At 35.0% G+C, this 15,407-nt stretch overlaps 1 protein-coding gene across 2 annotated transcripts in view; it reads left to right on the top strand.

Moving 5' to 3' along the window:
- The window catches only part of ASCC3 (activating signal cointegrator 1 complex subunit 3), a 289,617-nt gene that overhangs the window by 56,620 nt on the left and 217,590 nt on the right, over positions 1–15,407 (top strand). For both annotated transcript variants that reach the window (XM_075498453.1, XM_075498452.1), the window contains exon 8: positions 346–471. In XM_075498453.1, coding sequence (XP_075354568.1) covers positions 346–471 — 126 coding nt within the window. The remainder of the gene's footprint in view (positions 1–345; positions 472–15,407) is intronic.

Here is a 15,407-nt window from a genome sequence, read left to right as displayed (position 1 = left end):
ACTTAAATCATTAAAATACTATTTTTCTCTTTCTATCTTTTGGAAACCATTGAATTGACTTTAACAAAATGAATGCTTTATGAAATTCTAGACTTAATGGCTTTTGAAATTTAATAAAATGGAGTTATCTTTTTTGTCTTTTTGGGACTATTTTCTGAGTAGTAAAACTGATTATTTTCTACTTTGGGGGTTCAGTGCTATCTATAAAAAGAATCAGTGAGAATTGCTTTTATTTTGGATTCATTTTTTGAAGGAAAGTGATAAACCATTGTTCAAAGTGGGTTATATGTAATGACACTTTCTGTTTTCATACTTTCAATTAATGTTCCTGTAATACTGCTTTAGGTGTTCTTACCAGAGGCAGTTCAGAGAGAAAACAATAAAATGTATGAAGAGGTGAAGATCCCCCATAGTGAACCAATGCCTATTGGTATTGAAGAGAAAATTGTTTATATTAAAGACTTAGATGAGGTGAGTAAACCATTTCAAATATATTGAATTAGTTTTTACTTTGTATTACAAAAATTTAACTGAAAAAGATCACCAATTAATACTGTGGTATGTGATGTGCAAATGCAGCCAGTTAGTTTCTTTGCTACTAATTTTGAGAATATTTGTTGGGGGATGTAGTTCAGTGATATAATCCCTTTCATGATGATTCAGATTCAAGAAATTCCTGCTGTAAACTACTTGTTCATGAGTTGCAGTTCTCAATTCCTTTGGCATTACCTGTTCAGCTATTTATGGTTTTCATAAACCTGTAATCTGAATCACTAAAATGAAAAGATAAGATTATGGTGATTCTGTTCTCTTTCTGGAGACCACATGGAGAAGTGAGCCCGGGCTTCCATATCTTGACTTGTACAGGTTGGCTTGTGACTGCACAGCACTATTTTGCAGTCCATGAGACTAATCTTATAGTACAATGCAGTTGTGGGGTATTGAGTTACGGTGTTATAGACTGTATGGGGTGCAAAACCTTTCGAATAGTGCTTCTTTAAGCAGAAGGAGGCAAATCATTATTAGCAAAACTTTGGTGATAGAAGATAGAGGGCAGAGAGAAAAAATGCAAGTAAAACAAATATTTACATTTTAACTTTTACTGATTTTAAAATGGTGAAAAAGCTGAGGTAAAGGAACTAAATTTGTTGTTAGTATTTACAGTCTAGAACTTGCAGTACTCCATCACGTGTACCTGCTCACTCCTTGTTGTCAAATCTGTTGATGAATGGAAGATTTGCTATTGATCTGAACAAGGACATAAAGAGCAAGCTGTATGTACATATGAAGAAGGTTTTATGTTTCTTAGTTCTTCAGCAGCATACAACATGGAAAAATGTTTCCCACTTTTTTCCCTGTGGGAAAACAGGAAATGAGAATATAAATCTAATACAGTTACCCAGAGCACTTTATTGGGGTTTTGAGTAAAGATTAGGTCTTACATAAAGATTTAACTCTTAAAACAGAAGTCAGTTTGATTTTAGAATCTGAATCTATTCTTTTCTGGTTGGGTGACAGTACCTAATGTCATGTTTATGAAGTGACTGCCAGCTTAACTAGATAGAAAAGTTGAGCCACTGCAGCTATAAAATGTGACATTTTATATGACAATTTTCAGCATGACAGCTTTTTGCAATGAAATGTCTTTCTCCTAGGCTAAATACTACTTACTAATCTGTAAACTTTTTGCAAGAGGTACCAATATTTCAATAGACAATAACTTGTTTCAGAAAAAATATAGTTCAGACAGAAAAATAAATATCTAAAAGAAATGGCTTGCAGATTTTTACACATATAATGTTTAAAATAAATGTTACAAAATGCCTCAGTTATACAAATTTCACAAATAATTTGTCTCCTTTGTGGATTGTGTATTGTCAAGAGGTATACTTTCCAGTTTTGCAGTGAAATTCTGAAACAGAAACAATCTTCTTCAGAACTTTACCCTTCCATATGTTTCCTATTACAGGAGATCAAATAGGAATGTCAACAGCAAATACAATTTTGAATGTTTGAACACCCATGTATTTAATTCCTGCCCCCAGCTTTGGTATTGATTTGCAACAAATGACAAATTTATGAATAGTTTGTCCAACTGCAGGACTTGTCAGATTCCCATTTCCGTTAGTGAGACTCATAGATTTGAATCTTGTTGAATAGCACCTTTTTCTCAATGAGGTAGAGAGGCTGAAATTGCCAATGTGTGTGTCATTTAAGATATACCTGGTGAAGACATAGGTATCTTGGTTAGGGCAAAATTTGTTTTTTTCTCTGTGTGGCTGTTTGAGATCTCTAAGCTCATAAAATCTTGGTTTGTGCTTAAATTTTTGCCCATTTACTCAAGTCAATTTAGAGGGCAAGAAGTTTTTCTGTCAATCTGTTTGATTCTTTTTGGTGAACTACTGTAAGCAAAAGCAGCAAAATAACATTTTTTTTTTTTTTTAGCTTTCTCCCTACCATATATAGGTGCTTATAAGATAGCTCTCTTATATCTCTGTATAGATATGTTTGCAGGTTTATCTGAAATATAAACAGATGGGCAAGGAGGAGAGGTGACATATAACTGTAGGTAGTTTGTAGTAGCATCTAAAGGCATCATGAGGAAGTTGAGAGTTTTGCTACTATTGACTATTATGAGATGCCATTAGTGGTAGGGTTTTGATGTAAGGCATTGAGTTGGTCTAAACATATAGATTAAAGTACTCGTTCTGTTTAACGAGTCAGTATATATGCAACCCGTAATAATAAAGATCCCCAGGGGAAAAAAGCACAGAACAACCAAACTGTCTATTGTTGCTGTTACAAGGCTATGTATCACAGCTCTCCAAGCGCTTGCTGTTTTATGGAGAAATCCTGGTGGTTTTAAAAATTATAAATATTCTTCTTCCTTTGAGTTTATTTGTTTATTTCTCATCTGTTCTCCATTTCACCAGTCCCATTTCTGTTACACTTTGGTGAGTTTCTTGCCTTGTCGAGAGCCAGCTCTGGCTGTGTTTCCCTGCCTCAGGTACTAACATTTGTTAGTCCCAGTATTCAAAGAAAGAAATACTTTGGGGTTTCTAAGGTGTTTCTCTTTGTAAAATTACCTTTTTACATCCAGAAAATAGATCACTTTTCTACTTTCCAAGAATAGTTTTACTGACTTACTTTCAGGCTTAAGCTCTTAAGTTCTCATTTGCCACAGAGCCACTGTGAGGAGGCAGAGGTGGGACAGGTCAGAGCCCCAGGTGCTCAGCGCAGTATGGGACGGGAGTCCTCCCTCAGCTCTTAAAGCTGTAGGGTGCCAGCCCACTGGGGAGAGGCCAGCTGTTATAAACTGCTGGTAACCTCTCCAGAGCTACTTTGCATACACAATAATGATAAACGATGGTGATTCCCTTCGTTTGCGATATACTCTTTTGGTAATAACAGGCTCTGTTCTGTAAGGTCCAGCTTTCTTTTGCTTGCTATGAGAAATTGTGACTAGATGGCAGAAGTGAACATGGGTTTGCACTACAGAAAATTTTGACCTTTCCATCTAAATACATGCCCTCTTTGAAACTTGAGTGACATCGGTGGGACATATAGGTCATTGCTTTAAGTACAGATTACAGCAATTTTTGTACAATTAGAAAATTCCTAGGCCTTCTCCTGGGCTCTTCTTCACTTGGTAACTACCTTGCCCAAGTGTGGAAAGGGTAGGTAGTGAGAAGTACTATACAGCTGATACTCTAGTTTCTCGTGTTGTAGAGGGAAGTTTGCTTCTACTTGGATTTAATTTGTGGAAAGTTTTTTAATGACTGGTGTAGATTTCTTTTTAAGGGAAAGACATTCATATGCTATTGATAATATAAAGAATCCTACATCTTGATTTGAGAATTTCCAGTGGTACCTTTGCTTATTCAAGGTTAAAAACCTGAACTGCATCAATTTTCCTGAAGGACTGAAAAGAAGTAAACCTCACTATGAAGTGTGACCAATAAGAAAGAGCGTGAGAAGAATGGTAGCAATACAAAATAAAACTAGTTCTTCACTAATGATTTGTATTGGGTACGTTGACAAGAGTGGGTCTGGGAATGTACAAAGACAGACCAAGAAGCTGTGCTATATAGCTAAGTGAGTGCATTTCACAGACAAAGTGTGTTTAGAAAATGCAGCTGGTAGTAGCGTAAGTATTCAAATGGGCAGCAGAGGTGGCAGGAGTGGCAGTGCAGAGACTGAAGACAAAAAGTCTTCGTTATTCAACTTAATATTCACATTACCTAGCAGGTCAAAATTCTGTTATTCGGCTACTAGTTTGCGTTTGTGTCACCTCTGTCTTTTAATAGACAAAGGAGGTCTACGAGAGAATCTGTGAGGTACAGACATAACATAATGCTGGTTATGAAACTAAATTGTCAAAAAGTTTAATCTACCTTTAATTGTCCTTTTAAAAGAGGGAAGGTAAGAATTAGTCTAAAATGGGCTAGTTTGTATTCTTTTGAAAAATATTTCACTTTCAACTGAAAATTGATGTGGGAATTTTTGAAGTATCATAGGAGCTTCTTTTCTTTTTGGTCTGTATGTTTTCATGTGCACAAAAGTAATTTTAAGGACTCTACTTCTCATGAGTTATGTGATTTTGATCACATTGTCAGCAGTTTGGGTGGAGTATTTGACCGTGTAACAAGCATATTGCAGAATACACTATTTAAATTTAATCTTCAAAGCTGTTAAGGTCAGAACTGAGTTCATGATAAGGAGTTCATTTATATTTTGAACTGTTAGCCAAAAGTTAAACCTCTGGATCATGTAAGCTGAAGTAAACTTTCATTTTAAATGTTTCTAAGTATTAGTTCAGATTACTTACATTTTTCTCATTTCCTTAAGTTGATGTAAACATAGGTTGAGAAGAGAGAAATGTGTTCCTTTAAATATTAATTCTAACAAACCACATTTTAACCACATTTTAAACATGTATAGACTCATTTTTTTTATTTGTTTCTTTTGTACAAATATAAGGCAAAATGACAAAACTTCTATGAACCAACACCAAAGGGAGCAGCAATGCCTTAAACTAGCACAGACATTAACAGGAGGTTCTTATTTTTCTTATTTATAGGATTGGCAGTGTAGTCAGGATGCACCTTCTACTGCACTCCAGAATGAAGAAATAACACATTTTAGCTAGGTTTGGCACTATGTTATCTGAAATCCTATGGCTAGTATTTTCAAAGTAAGTATTTAGTTTAGTTAGAGCCTCCTTGCAAAGGGTTAGAGCTTTTCTAAAGAGTTTAAATTAATGATGAGTTAAATTATTTCACAGGCAGATTTTTCTAAAATGTCATGGAATCAGTGCCTGGAAGAATACAAGTGCTAAGATGAAACTCATGATACAAACTGACAAAGATCCAAATTTTTGTAGCTACCATTCCTACCTAATCCCATTATGCACTGCAAATATGAGATCAGGAGTGGCCAACCTTTCACAATTTAGCAGCCATAAAAGCATACCATCGCATCTGTCATAAACTGCTGGCATTAGCGCTCTCCTACTATCTGTATTGTTCCTTCTTCTGCTTTGTCACCCCTGCCTTTCTACACTGTGATCTGAACTGCTTCACCTCCTGCCATAGTCTAACTCCACCTGTGTCATCTCATATTCTTTATTTCCTACTCTTGTTGAGCTGGGAGCAGGAGCTAGCGTTTTGCATGGAGGGTGCTGTGCTGCTGCTCAGGAACATCTCTGGCGTTCAATGGCAGAAGGGTGCACTGCATCCCACAGGAGTCACAATGGGGGAGAGTTCTCGCCTTACTGCAAAGCAGCAAATCCCATCCCCAACTCAGTTTGTAGATAATTATTATTCTTGGCATTTATTATTATTTGGAGAGATGTGTTTTCACCACAGCACAAGCACACATGGCTTATAAGTAGCTGATTGGTCACACCAGTTTAGTCTGAAGTATTATGGTACTACTACTAGCAAAAGTGGCATGCTAGCTAGGTTGTTTCAATAACAAGAATTTAAAAAGTGGAGTAAGCACAAGCTTAGATTTATTACCTTTGGCTGCTTGACATGCAGCTTGACCATTAGTGAAATATATTTTTTGTACTTCCTAATAAAGGTGTTTTTGTGCCAGCCTTTTTGCCAAATAAATGTACCTTTAAAGTCATAAACTCGGGTCAGGGAAAGTTCCTCTTCAAGACTGTGAAAACAGGTTTTATCTAACAAATTGCTGTTGGTGAAAAATGACTTCAGCTTTTTACCTAAAGTGGGTGTTCAGGGCAGGATTTATTTCTTTGTTTCATGTTATTTCCATTTCCTTTTACTAGCACTACTTAATGGTCTAAATAAGAAATGCTTTTTTTTTTTTCTCTCTGCATTATGTGAAGGAATTATTATAAAATCAATATTCCCTTTTTTCCTGTAATGTTTTCTTGTTTTTGGAATTGTACAAGGTAAGTCTACTGAATAGAAGTATGGATGTTTTTGCATAAATTACATTTTTCACATCCAGAATGTTGAACCATTTATTCCAAAGTTGATCTTAGTGTATATTTCAGTGGCATATTTTCCAAACAGCAATTGACTGTTGGACTGAATTGAATAATTTTAAAAAATATTTTTAATTTTATTGAAATCTTGTCATTTATCCAATGAAGTATACTAGAAAATTGCTCTGAGGGGGGGTTTACAAGTTCTGTAATCATTAGTCCCAATTTAAGACAAGGAAAAAAACCATGTAGGTCAAGATACAGTGTTTTTAATAGCTGGTAATATGTGTTAGGAATTGCAGTCTGTTCCTCATATTTCATGAGTGGGGGTCCAAAGAAGGCAGCATATGCGCAATAACAGGTTAACAAGAAAATTGGAGTTAAAATTCTATGCTGATGTTAATCTTAAAGCCTATGAGTTCTGGCTTAATTTTCTTCAGTATGTGAGTTAATGAGTATTTCATCATTACTTTAGAATTCCAGGCGCAATATTTACAATTTCTGCATCAAATTGTTTGAATATCTAACTTGGCCTCAGCTGAGGCTTTTGTGCATTGTTTTGTTTAAATTGTCTGAATAAATACTGTTGCTTTGGCTGAAAGCACGTAAAAATACGTGCTTCATGCCAAACCAGCAGTTTATTGTCCATCTTGTGTAAAATTATCATCTTTTCCATTAAGAAAATCCTATTTCTTATTAGAAATAGTTTATTAACTCTTCCACAGAAAGATCTGTTGCTATCATGTGCAACCTGTAAAGTGGCATTCTGGTCTTAAAATTTACCTGTAATCTGATGTTGGAGAAATGCAAATATGTGCTCTGTTGCTGGCTACTAATTCACTGCTGGAGGACATTTCCTGTTCTTGAATATAACTCATTGAATGTAATACTTTTAAAATATGTGCCTCACTTGACTGTGGCTTTCCAATTTTTAGATATGACTATGTGATTTCTGGAATGCTAAATAGTTCCTTTCCTTTCAGCAATAGAAAACATCTTCTGATTGTGATAAATCTCTGGAAAGTATTTTTAAAAATATTCTTACTTTATAGCCTTTAATACTACAAATGATACCACAGCATTTTTCTGGTTTCATAAACCCTTTCTATTAGTTTAAATACTAATATTCTTTTGCCAGTAAGATGCTGGTTTTTTGTTCAACAGAATCACTGATTTTATTGCATGCCAGATTATTAACCTGATTTATTTTGGGTAACATCTTTAAAACAAAACATATCTACATAATTTAAAGAGAGAAAGAGACTTGATATGGTAATATCAAATAGACCTGATATGGTAATTGAAATACAGCTACACTGCAGTGATAGCAAGGCTTTGTGAATGTTGTAGTACAACTTTGAATTAATTCTGGAATGAAATGTGAAGTCTGAATTCCTTGATTTAACATGGCACGTGGATGTCCCAGCTCCACCAAGGCAGAGTTCTTAGGAGCAAAGTTTAGGAGGATCAGGGATTATGACTACCCTCCAATAGCCATGAGTTTGAGAAGTTGAAAACTAACACCAAAAGGGAATATTAGGAATGAAGTAGGTAGATAAGAAACGAATAAATATCTTACCAAGAAATATTTTACATATGGATAATTTTGTCCAATAATCTGGGATTATCGTTCTAAACATGGTTCCACCTGTATCTACTTTCTCCTGAAATTAGAGTATTTTTTTATCTCTGAAATCTGTATCAAAATATATAAAGTAGGTTTCCTAGAACATCAGAATAAGAGTTTATGCTAGTGCTGAAATGAGAGAGAAAAGAATGAACTATCTCAGAAGAGGTATACTGAGGATAAAGATTTTCTTTTTAAAGTAGTGATAGTAAAATAAAAACAAATGGAAGTGTCATCAGGGATAGTGATATCAAGGCTGTAATAAAAATAAGAAAGCAAGAAGTAGAGATTGGCGTTTTGTTTTCTGGCAAAACCCATAATACAACTTCTTTTCGCGAGATACATATCCGAGATGTGTGCTAGCTCTTAAGAGCTGAACACAGTATTGGATATGTTAATCTCTTAGCCATTTCATGGGTTTCCTCCAGGGGATTTTATTTTGTAACTTGTACAGTTATTTTAAAATAACATTTTGAAATGCAGTGGTACCTGGCAGTAGGGATTGTGGTATACCCTTAGCATTTGAAAACCGTGATTTTTAACTCGGCAAAAAGATGTGTTCGACACTATAATAGTCTTTGAGAGGACCTGTCTCTTAACACAGGATGAGAAATTGAAACTGTTTTCTCTGAAACATCTCTGCATTAGGCAGGTGTGACATGACTGGAGTCTTTGCCTTAATCCATGATGCTTCTTCCATTCTCAGTCCAAGATTATCACAGACATAAAAAAGACAGTAATATATAAATTTTAGATATTTAAAAATGTATTTATAAAATATATTTTGTATACATACACAACATGTATACAACACACATATGGGGTGTGTGTGTATATATATCTTCCCTATTAATGCAGAGTTGATTCTTAAAGTAACAGATGCTTTTTCACAGACCCATCACCACTGTTTTACATATCCTCCCCTTTGCCTCCCTCAGCTTGCCAGATTTTCACTTTTTTATTTTTAAATAGGAAAAAAAGGTCTGTATGCAAAAATGATAGTCAAACCAATCTACGTCCCTTATACAGATGTATGTAGGATGCAAAAAAGAGAGGAAGATGATGAATAACTGGAGAGAGACAAGAACCAAAGTATGATCTTATGTCAGAGTTTATGAAGAGCAAAAAGCAGCTTTCACTGAGCAGCAACCCATATGTACTGAAACAATCTGTGTCAATCCACTGCTGTGGAAGTAATGCCATAGTTCACCTCTTTTGGTATGGGGAGGAATGAAAGTAAAGGAAGCAAATACATCATGCCACTCATGAGTTTGGGAGTTATTATATAACTGGGAGGCATTATATAACTGGTGAGTTGTAAGCCTGTATTTGCTCAAAGTACATCCTCCTTGGCCTATTCATATGATGTGGCTTTTATTTTTTGTATGATGTTGTGGATCAAGTCACTGTAATGTGATCATTTAAAAGCAGATTATTTTTATAGAAATTGGAAAAACATTCACCACAGAAGTATAATGAAAGCAGGCTTTTATTGTTGTCCCGTAAGAATGGGGAAGTAATGTAGATACTTTCTTAAAATTTTGGGTTACTGGGATTATTGGAGAAATTCATAGATAACCACTTGCACCCACATTTTCAGATTGTACGATGTTTCCCTGATTTAAAAAAACAACCAACGCAACAACTTGCAATGTAACCTTTTTCTTGTTCCAAAATAGTGTTCTCTGTCTACCTCTCTCATGAACCTGTCTTTTGGTAGGCTCACAGCAGGTTTGTTTGCTTTGGTTTGACACTGGGAAGTTTGATTCTTTTAGAATCAGGCTGAATGGAGTATGCAGTATGTGCTGTCTTAGCTCATCTACACAAATTTTTCAGGTGACTTTTCACAAAGGTGAAAAATTATCTTTTTCTTTTTAGCCAATAGGCTTCTCCTTGCTATTCAACTATAACCTAATGCCTTTCCCTGTCATGTAGTGTCTTAAAATTGACTGCTTAAAATATGATCTGATTATTTGTTCCTTAAGTTGCCTTTGTCCTAGTGTCATGTGCAGTCTAGATGAAGACATTTTGTAGTCTTGTGCTTTTATTCTTAAGGTTATCAAGGCTGTTGGTTTTTTTCTTTAAATGTCAGCTTCTAAACACTGTTAGGATAGTACATTGTATAATACGTTATAGCTTTATTTTTGGTGTTGGCTTATCTGTTTATATACTCATATAAGAGCCTTTTAACATCTTAGAAGTTTGACGGTTGTGTTATGTGAACAAGGCACATTTAAGACATTGGAGATGTTGAGGGTAGCAAGGATGCTATGAAAAAACAGATAAATATGCTCTTTGTTGTGTTAGTCTGAGTTCTGTTTTTATGCACATTTTTATTTTCAAAGGCTTGATATTAATTAAAGCATATGCAAAAAACACTGATAAATGTAGATACAGCAAGAAATAATGCTTGTGAATATAAAATAGTATTGTCAAATGTCCTTTCATTAGTGAAGTTGTAATTGAAACTTAAACATATCTTCTCATTTATAGATACTCTGTTTATTCTAAGTACTAGTAATGTACAACTTTTTTTATTGAAAAGAGCTCTGTTAAAATCTGAGTTATCTCTTCTTGGGCAGTATAAATTTGAAGACAAGAACAATTAATTGACAATATGGGTCAAAGTCTAATAGTGACAATATCTGTACTGGTGAATATAGAGAACTTCATTTCTTTTAGTCTGTTCTTTAAACTAGCATGGCTGTGTATGATATACTAAGCAAAAATTGCTGAAAAATATTTAGTAGATACTGTCATGTGAGAGTTGCATATTCTTACAGTTATTTGGGATTTTGGTCGCTCCTTTTCATGCAAATAGTAAATATGAATAGGGAAATGCACTTTTTAATATTAACATGAGGTAAAATTGACTGCATCTGATTTGAATAAAATGTTAAGCCTGTTTCATTTTCTACACAGCTGCCAAGTGTGTGTATATTGCGTAGTGCTGCCTCTGAAATGGTTGAAAATCTGATGGGAACACTTACAAAGGCAAACCAGTAAAGGGCACCAGCTGCTGAAAAGCACCTGCTGAGCCACTGTGGAAATAGATGCACCTGCCTGTAGCTAGAAGTAATCTAACAAAGTACCTGCTTTTACCTGTCAGGATTTTAATTTGTGTAAAGATTCAACCAATGGAACTAATTCTGAATACTTAAAGAAAAGAAAAAAAAATCTGGGGTGGTTTTTTTTTGGTGCAAAAGAGCACCACTTCTGAGTCTGTGAAAGCTTCTCATTCTCATAACTATTTTACGTTTTTGTTTTAATAAAAACAAACCCAGATATGGCAGCCAAAAGTCTCAGCTACACTGTGCATAGTGTTTTACTAAAGGATGCAGTCAGTATGGAAGAGATTATGCTACCGAAGAGCAGGTTTCCAGTTTTTGTTTGGCTCAATGAGAGATGGATCTCAAGGGGTTTTGTGAGAGTATATGTTTCTTTTTTCGTTGTAGTGTATTTGATTCATTGTGGATGGTAATGTGCACACAAAAATATGTTTTACAATCAGAAGTCATTAGACAAATTTCCCAAATATTTTTTAAAACTGTTGTACTTTTTGTCTTTTGATACTTGAACTTTTATTGTTCCCACACATTGGTGACCTTACCACACAAGTTCATCATCCCTCACCTACCTTTTATTTTCCTACGGTAGATCAGCTAGAAAAACTTCTGTGAATGCTGCTGGTTTAGTTGGGATTTGGGAGAACAAAATAGCTGTGTTCTTGTAGAAAAAAAGACTGATTTTGCTTGTACTCTTCCCTTGTAAAATTTAGGAAAAAGTCATTTAACATCTATATTGTGAAACAGTACTGCCTTCTTAGTTAGCAGTAGTGTGAAATTAACTGAAATAGAGAAGAAAATTGAGTTGTAGAAAGATTATGACAGCAATAGTTATTCCTCTGGGAATATTCTACTCTTTCCCATTCTTTCATTTTTACTTGATGTGTTAAAATTATTACTAGTTTCAACTATAATTACCCTTCAGAGCACTCGGTTAGTTTTTCTGGTTTTTGTTAGGTATTATTAGGAATAAATAGTTTATGTCATGTGTTAAGGGCAAGCTAAAGTAAATAGTCTGAAAAAATTATCCTGAAGTGGCTTCTACGTTAACAGTTTAAATATTCGTTTCTACATGAACAGTTAGAACTGATGCCCTTGTGTGTGTAAAATAGTATTGAATTAATTAGAAAATGTATTTAAATAAAAAATACTGAAATATATCTATACTTTAAAAGTAGATAATAATATGAAGTACTGTTACCCTGCTCTTAAAGACAGGTTTAAATTTGCTTTCAAAAAAAGACAATATTTAGGCTCCAAATTGTGATGTTCAACTGACTGTAAACTGAGTGACTTTTATGTATGTATTAAATTTTGCAGAGTAAAACCAATGACCAGTAAAAATCCAAGAAGCGTTTCAGGTAGACATGTTCTGCCACAGTGCAGCTGCATGTAGCTCAAAGAAATCCAGCTTTCTGGTTCACAGCATTTTTTTCCTCTTGTACTTAATCACTGTAATATTTGAAATCCAATTATATCTACCTGGTCACTTTGCAGCTGTTATGTTTGTTGACCTCATTAAATGATCATAGTAAGTGAAATATTTAAATTGAGAAAGCAACTTGTTAAATGTTCATTTTTCATTCTTTAGGGAGGTACATTTATGTCATTGCATGAGTATAGAGACTTTTTGGTATAAAGCACACGCAGAGATCTATAAAGTTTTTAATGAAAACCACTCAAAGTAGTTTTAGTCATTTTGATAACTAAGACTGGAGAGTGAACAATGTGCTTCTGCTGCATCCTGTTTGGGTGCATTTCTCAATGGTATTTCATAGTACAAGCATGGAAGAAGAATGCAGTAGTCTGCTTTACTTTGATAGCATACCTGAAGGCAAGCTTTTGTTCTTAGGAGTAATTGGTCTTCAATTTAAAGAGAGATACAGGATAGTATTTTAAATTCTAATTAAAATTATACTCAAGACCAAAATTGTTTTTCATTTTTAAGAAATGTAATCTCAAAGTGAGAATTTTCAAAGATGAGGGAAGTGTATGCTAATTCTTACATGCTGTAATGTTTAAAAGATTAACTCTCACTGAAAATATTTTAGCCAAATTATAGTTTGTCTCAGTTTAATGTTTGTCTTTAATTAGCAGAAGTTTCAGTACTCTCCTTGAGACATGAATCTCTTATCTAGGATAAGAATGTCCCAGGTCTTTCAGTAATAGAAATGGGACTGAGATTGTCCATCAAAGGATTCAGTTAGAAATCACCACATAGTTTTAAATGTTTTTAAAAGGTTTTGGGATAGAGGAGTTACATGACTAAAAGATTGACTATATCTGATAGGATATTCATCTCAGACTTGCAATTTCCATTAACCTCAAGATCATACGGTAATTGCTAATATAGTGGATGTTTTAAATTTTCAAAGAGTAGTAGTTGTTTGAGTCTGCAGAACAACAGAGAGCAACAAGTAATGTAAAGTCTCTTAAAGCAGGAAACATTTTTGTGTGTGTGTGTGTTTTGTATCTTATTCTAACAAAATACTTTTTCTAAAATCTAATTGGAAAATTGGAATTATCCTACCACTTAATCTTGGAACTGAACATATCAAATAAGAGTGGAGTTATTTTTTTCTTTTCATATGAATAAATAGGTGTGCTTTGTGTAATAATAATAACAATGATAATACTAGAAACCATTTCTTTCTTCTGTAGCATGTTGGAAATTAATCTGGAGAAGGGAAATAGGAACTATTCATTTGCAGGAAACAAACTATAGAGGAAGATTTTTGTTTAACCATCCATAGGAATTACTTATCATTGAACATAATACAATGAAGGAAACTTCTGTGCAAATATTCCTCCTTCTCTGCTTTTGTTCCCAGAATCTGAAAAGGATGGGGATTTTTTTTGAGTCATCTGAGACTATGTAGGAGTTAGTTTCCTGTGGTCCTGATTCTTCTTCCCATTGCTTTTGACACCTGTGGACCTTTGTCCTTCTGGACCTCTAAGCATGAGATTGTCTCCCTGCCATGCATACTCCTTAGATGGAGACTTTTGGGCTTGTTGTCAAATGTATCTATAAGCTAAATAAGAATGCCTGTCTCAAGGTTTGCCTCAGTAATTTGCCTACATCAGAAAAAGAGACTGGTTTGCATATCAATAACTATTATAGCAGCAAAACAAAAAGTCTGATCCAGCTGTAACCTGCAGCATCTATCCTTTTCAAAGTACATGTTGTGCTGGTTTTGGCTGGGATAGAGTTAATTTTCTTTATAGTAGCTAGTATGGGGCTATGTTTTGGATTTGTGCTGGAAACAGTGTTGATGATAGTACAGAGGTGTTTTAGTTGTTGCTAAGTAGTGTTTATACTAAATCCAGGACTTTTCAGCTTCCTGTGCTCTGCCAGGTGCACCAGAAGTTGGGAGGGGACACAGCTGGGACAGCTGACCCCAGCTGACCAAAGGGCTATTCCACACCATACAACACCAAGCTCAGTATATAAAGCTGGGGAAGAAGAAGGAAGGGGGGGTACATTTGGAGTGATGGCATTTGTCTTCCCAAGGAACTGTTACGCGTGATGGAGCCCTGCTTTCCTGGAGATGGCTGAACACCTGCCTGCCCATGGGAAGGAGTGAATGAATTCCTTGTTTTGCTTTGCTTGCGTGCACGGCTTTTACTTTCTCTATTAAACTGCCTTTATCTCAACCCTCGAGTTTTCTTACTTTTACTCTTCCGATTCTCTCCCCCATCCCACTGGGGGGGAGTGAGCAAGAGGCTGTGTGATGCTTAGTTGCTGGCTGGGGTTAAACCATGACAACGTGAAAGCTCTGTTAAATCTGTAATGCTGTTTGCAAAGCAAGAACTATCTTCTTCATCAGCTTTTCAGTTTTTGTGATTCTGTCGTTTTTAGTGTCTTAGTTTTCCATTAATCTAAATCCTGAGAATTGCTGAATGGAAATGCCCAGATGCAGCACTTAGAAAGTTTTGTGTCTTTATCCTGACCCATACCTCAATCATTCATATACGTCTGTGTGGCATGGAGGGTCTGGACTTTGATCCCTTTTGTCTGATGTCTGTCTCTTCCTCATGGTCACCATTTTTCAGGTTTGGCCAAAAACTATCTGCTGTTTTCTGTCAGTACTCTCCATCCCTACTAGATTTTCCAGTTATCTTTCTAGGCTAGTTGTAGTAGCAACACCTTTTTTGAGATGAATGTATGCCCTCATCAACACAGCTTACTGCTTAGAAATCTTTTTTCTTTTTTTCTTTTTTTTTTAAAGTTAGTAGTGACATATTCTTTCAAAACTGCAAC

This window comes from Mycteria americana, chromosome 3, assembly GCF_035582795.1.
Source record: "Mycteria americana isolate JAX WOST 10 ecotype Jacksonville Zoo and Gardens chromosome 3, USCA_MyAme_1.0, whole genome shotgun sequence".
NCBI classification, from domain to species: Eukaryota; Metazoa; Chordata; class Aves; order Ciconiiformes; family Ciconiidae; genus Mycteria; species Mycteria americana.
The sequence above is the reverse complement of the archived record's forward strand: the minus strand, read 5'-3'. Positions and strand labels throughout refer to the sequence as shown.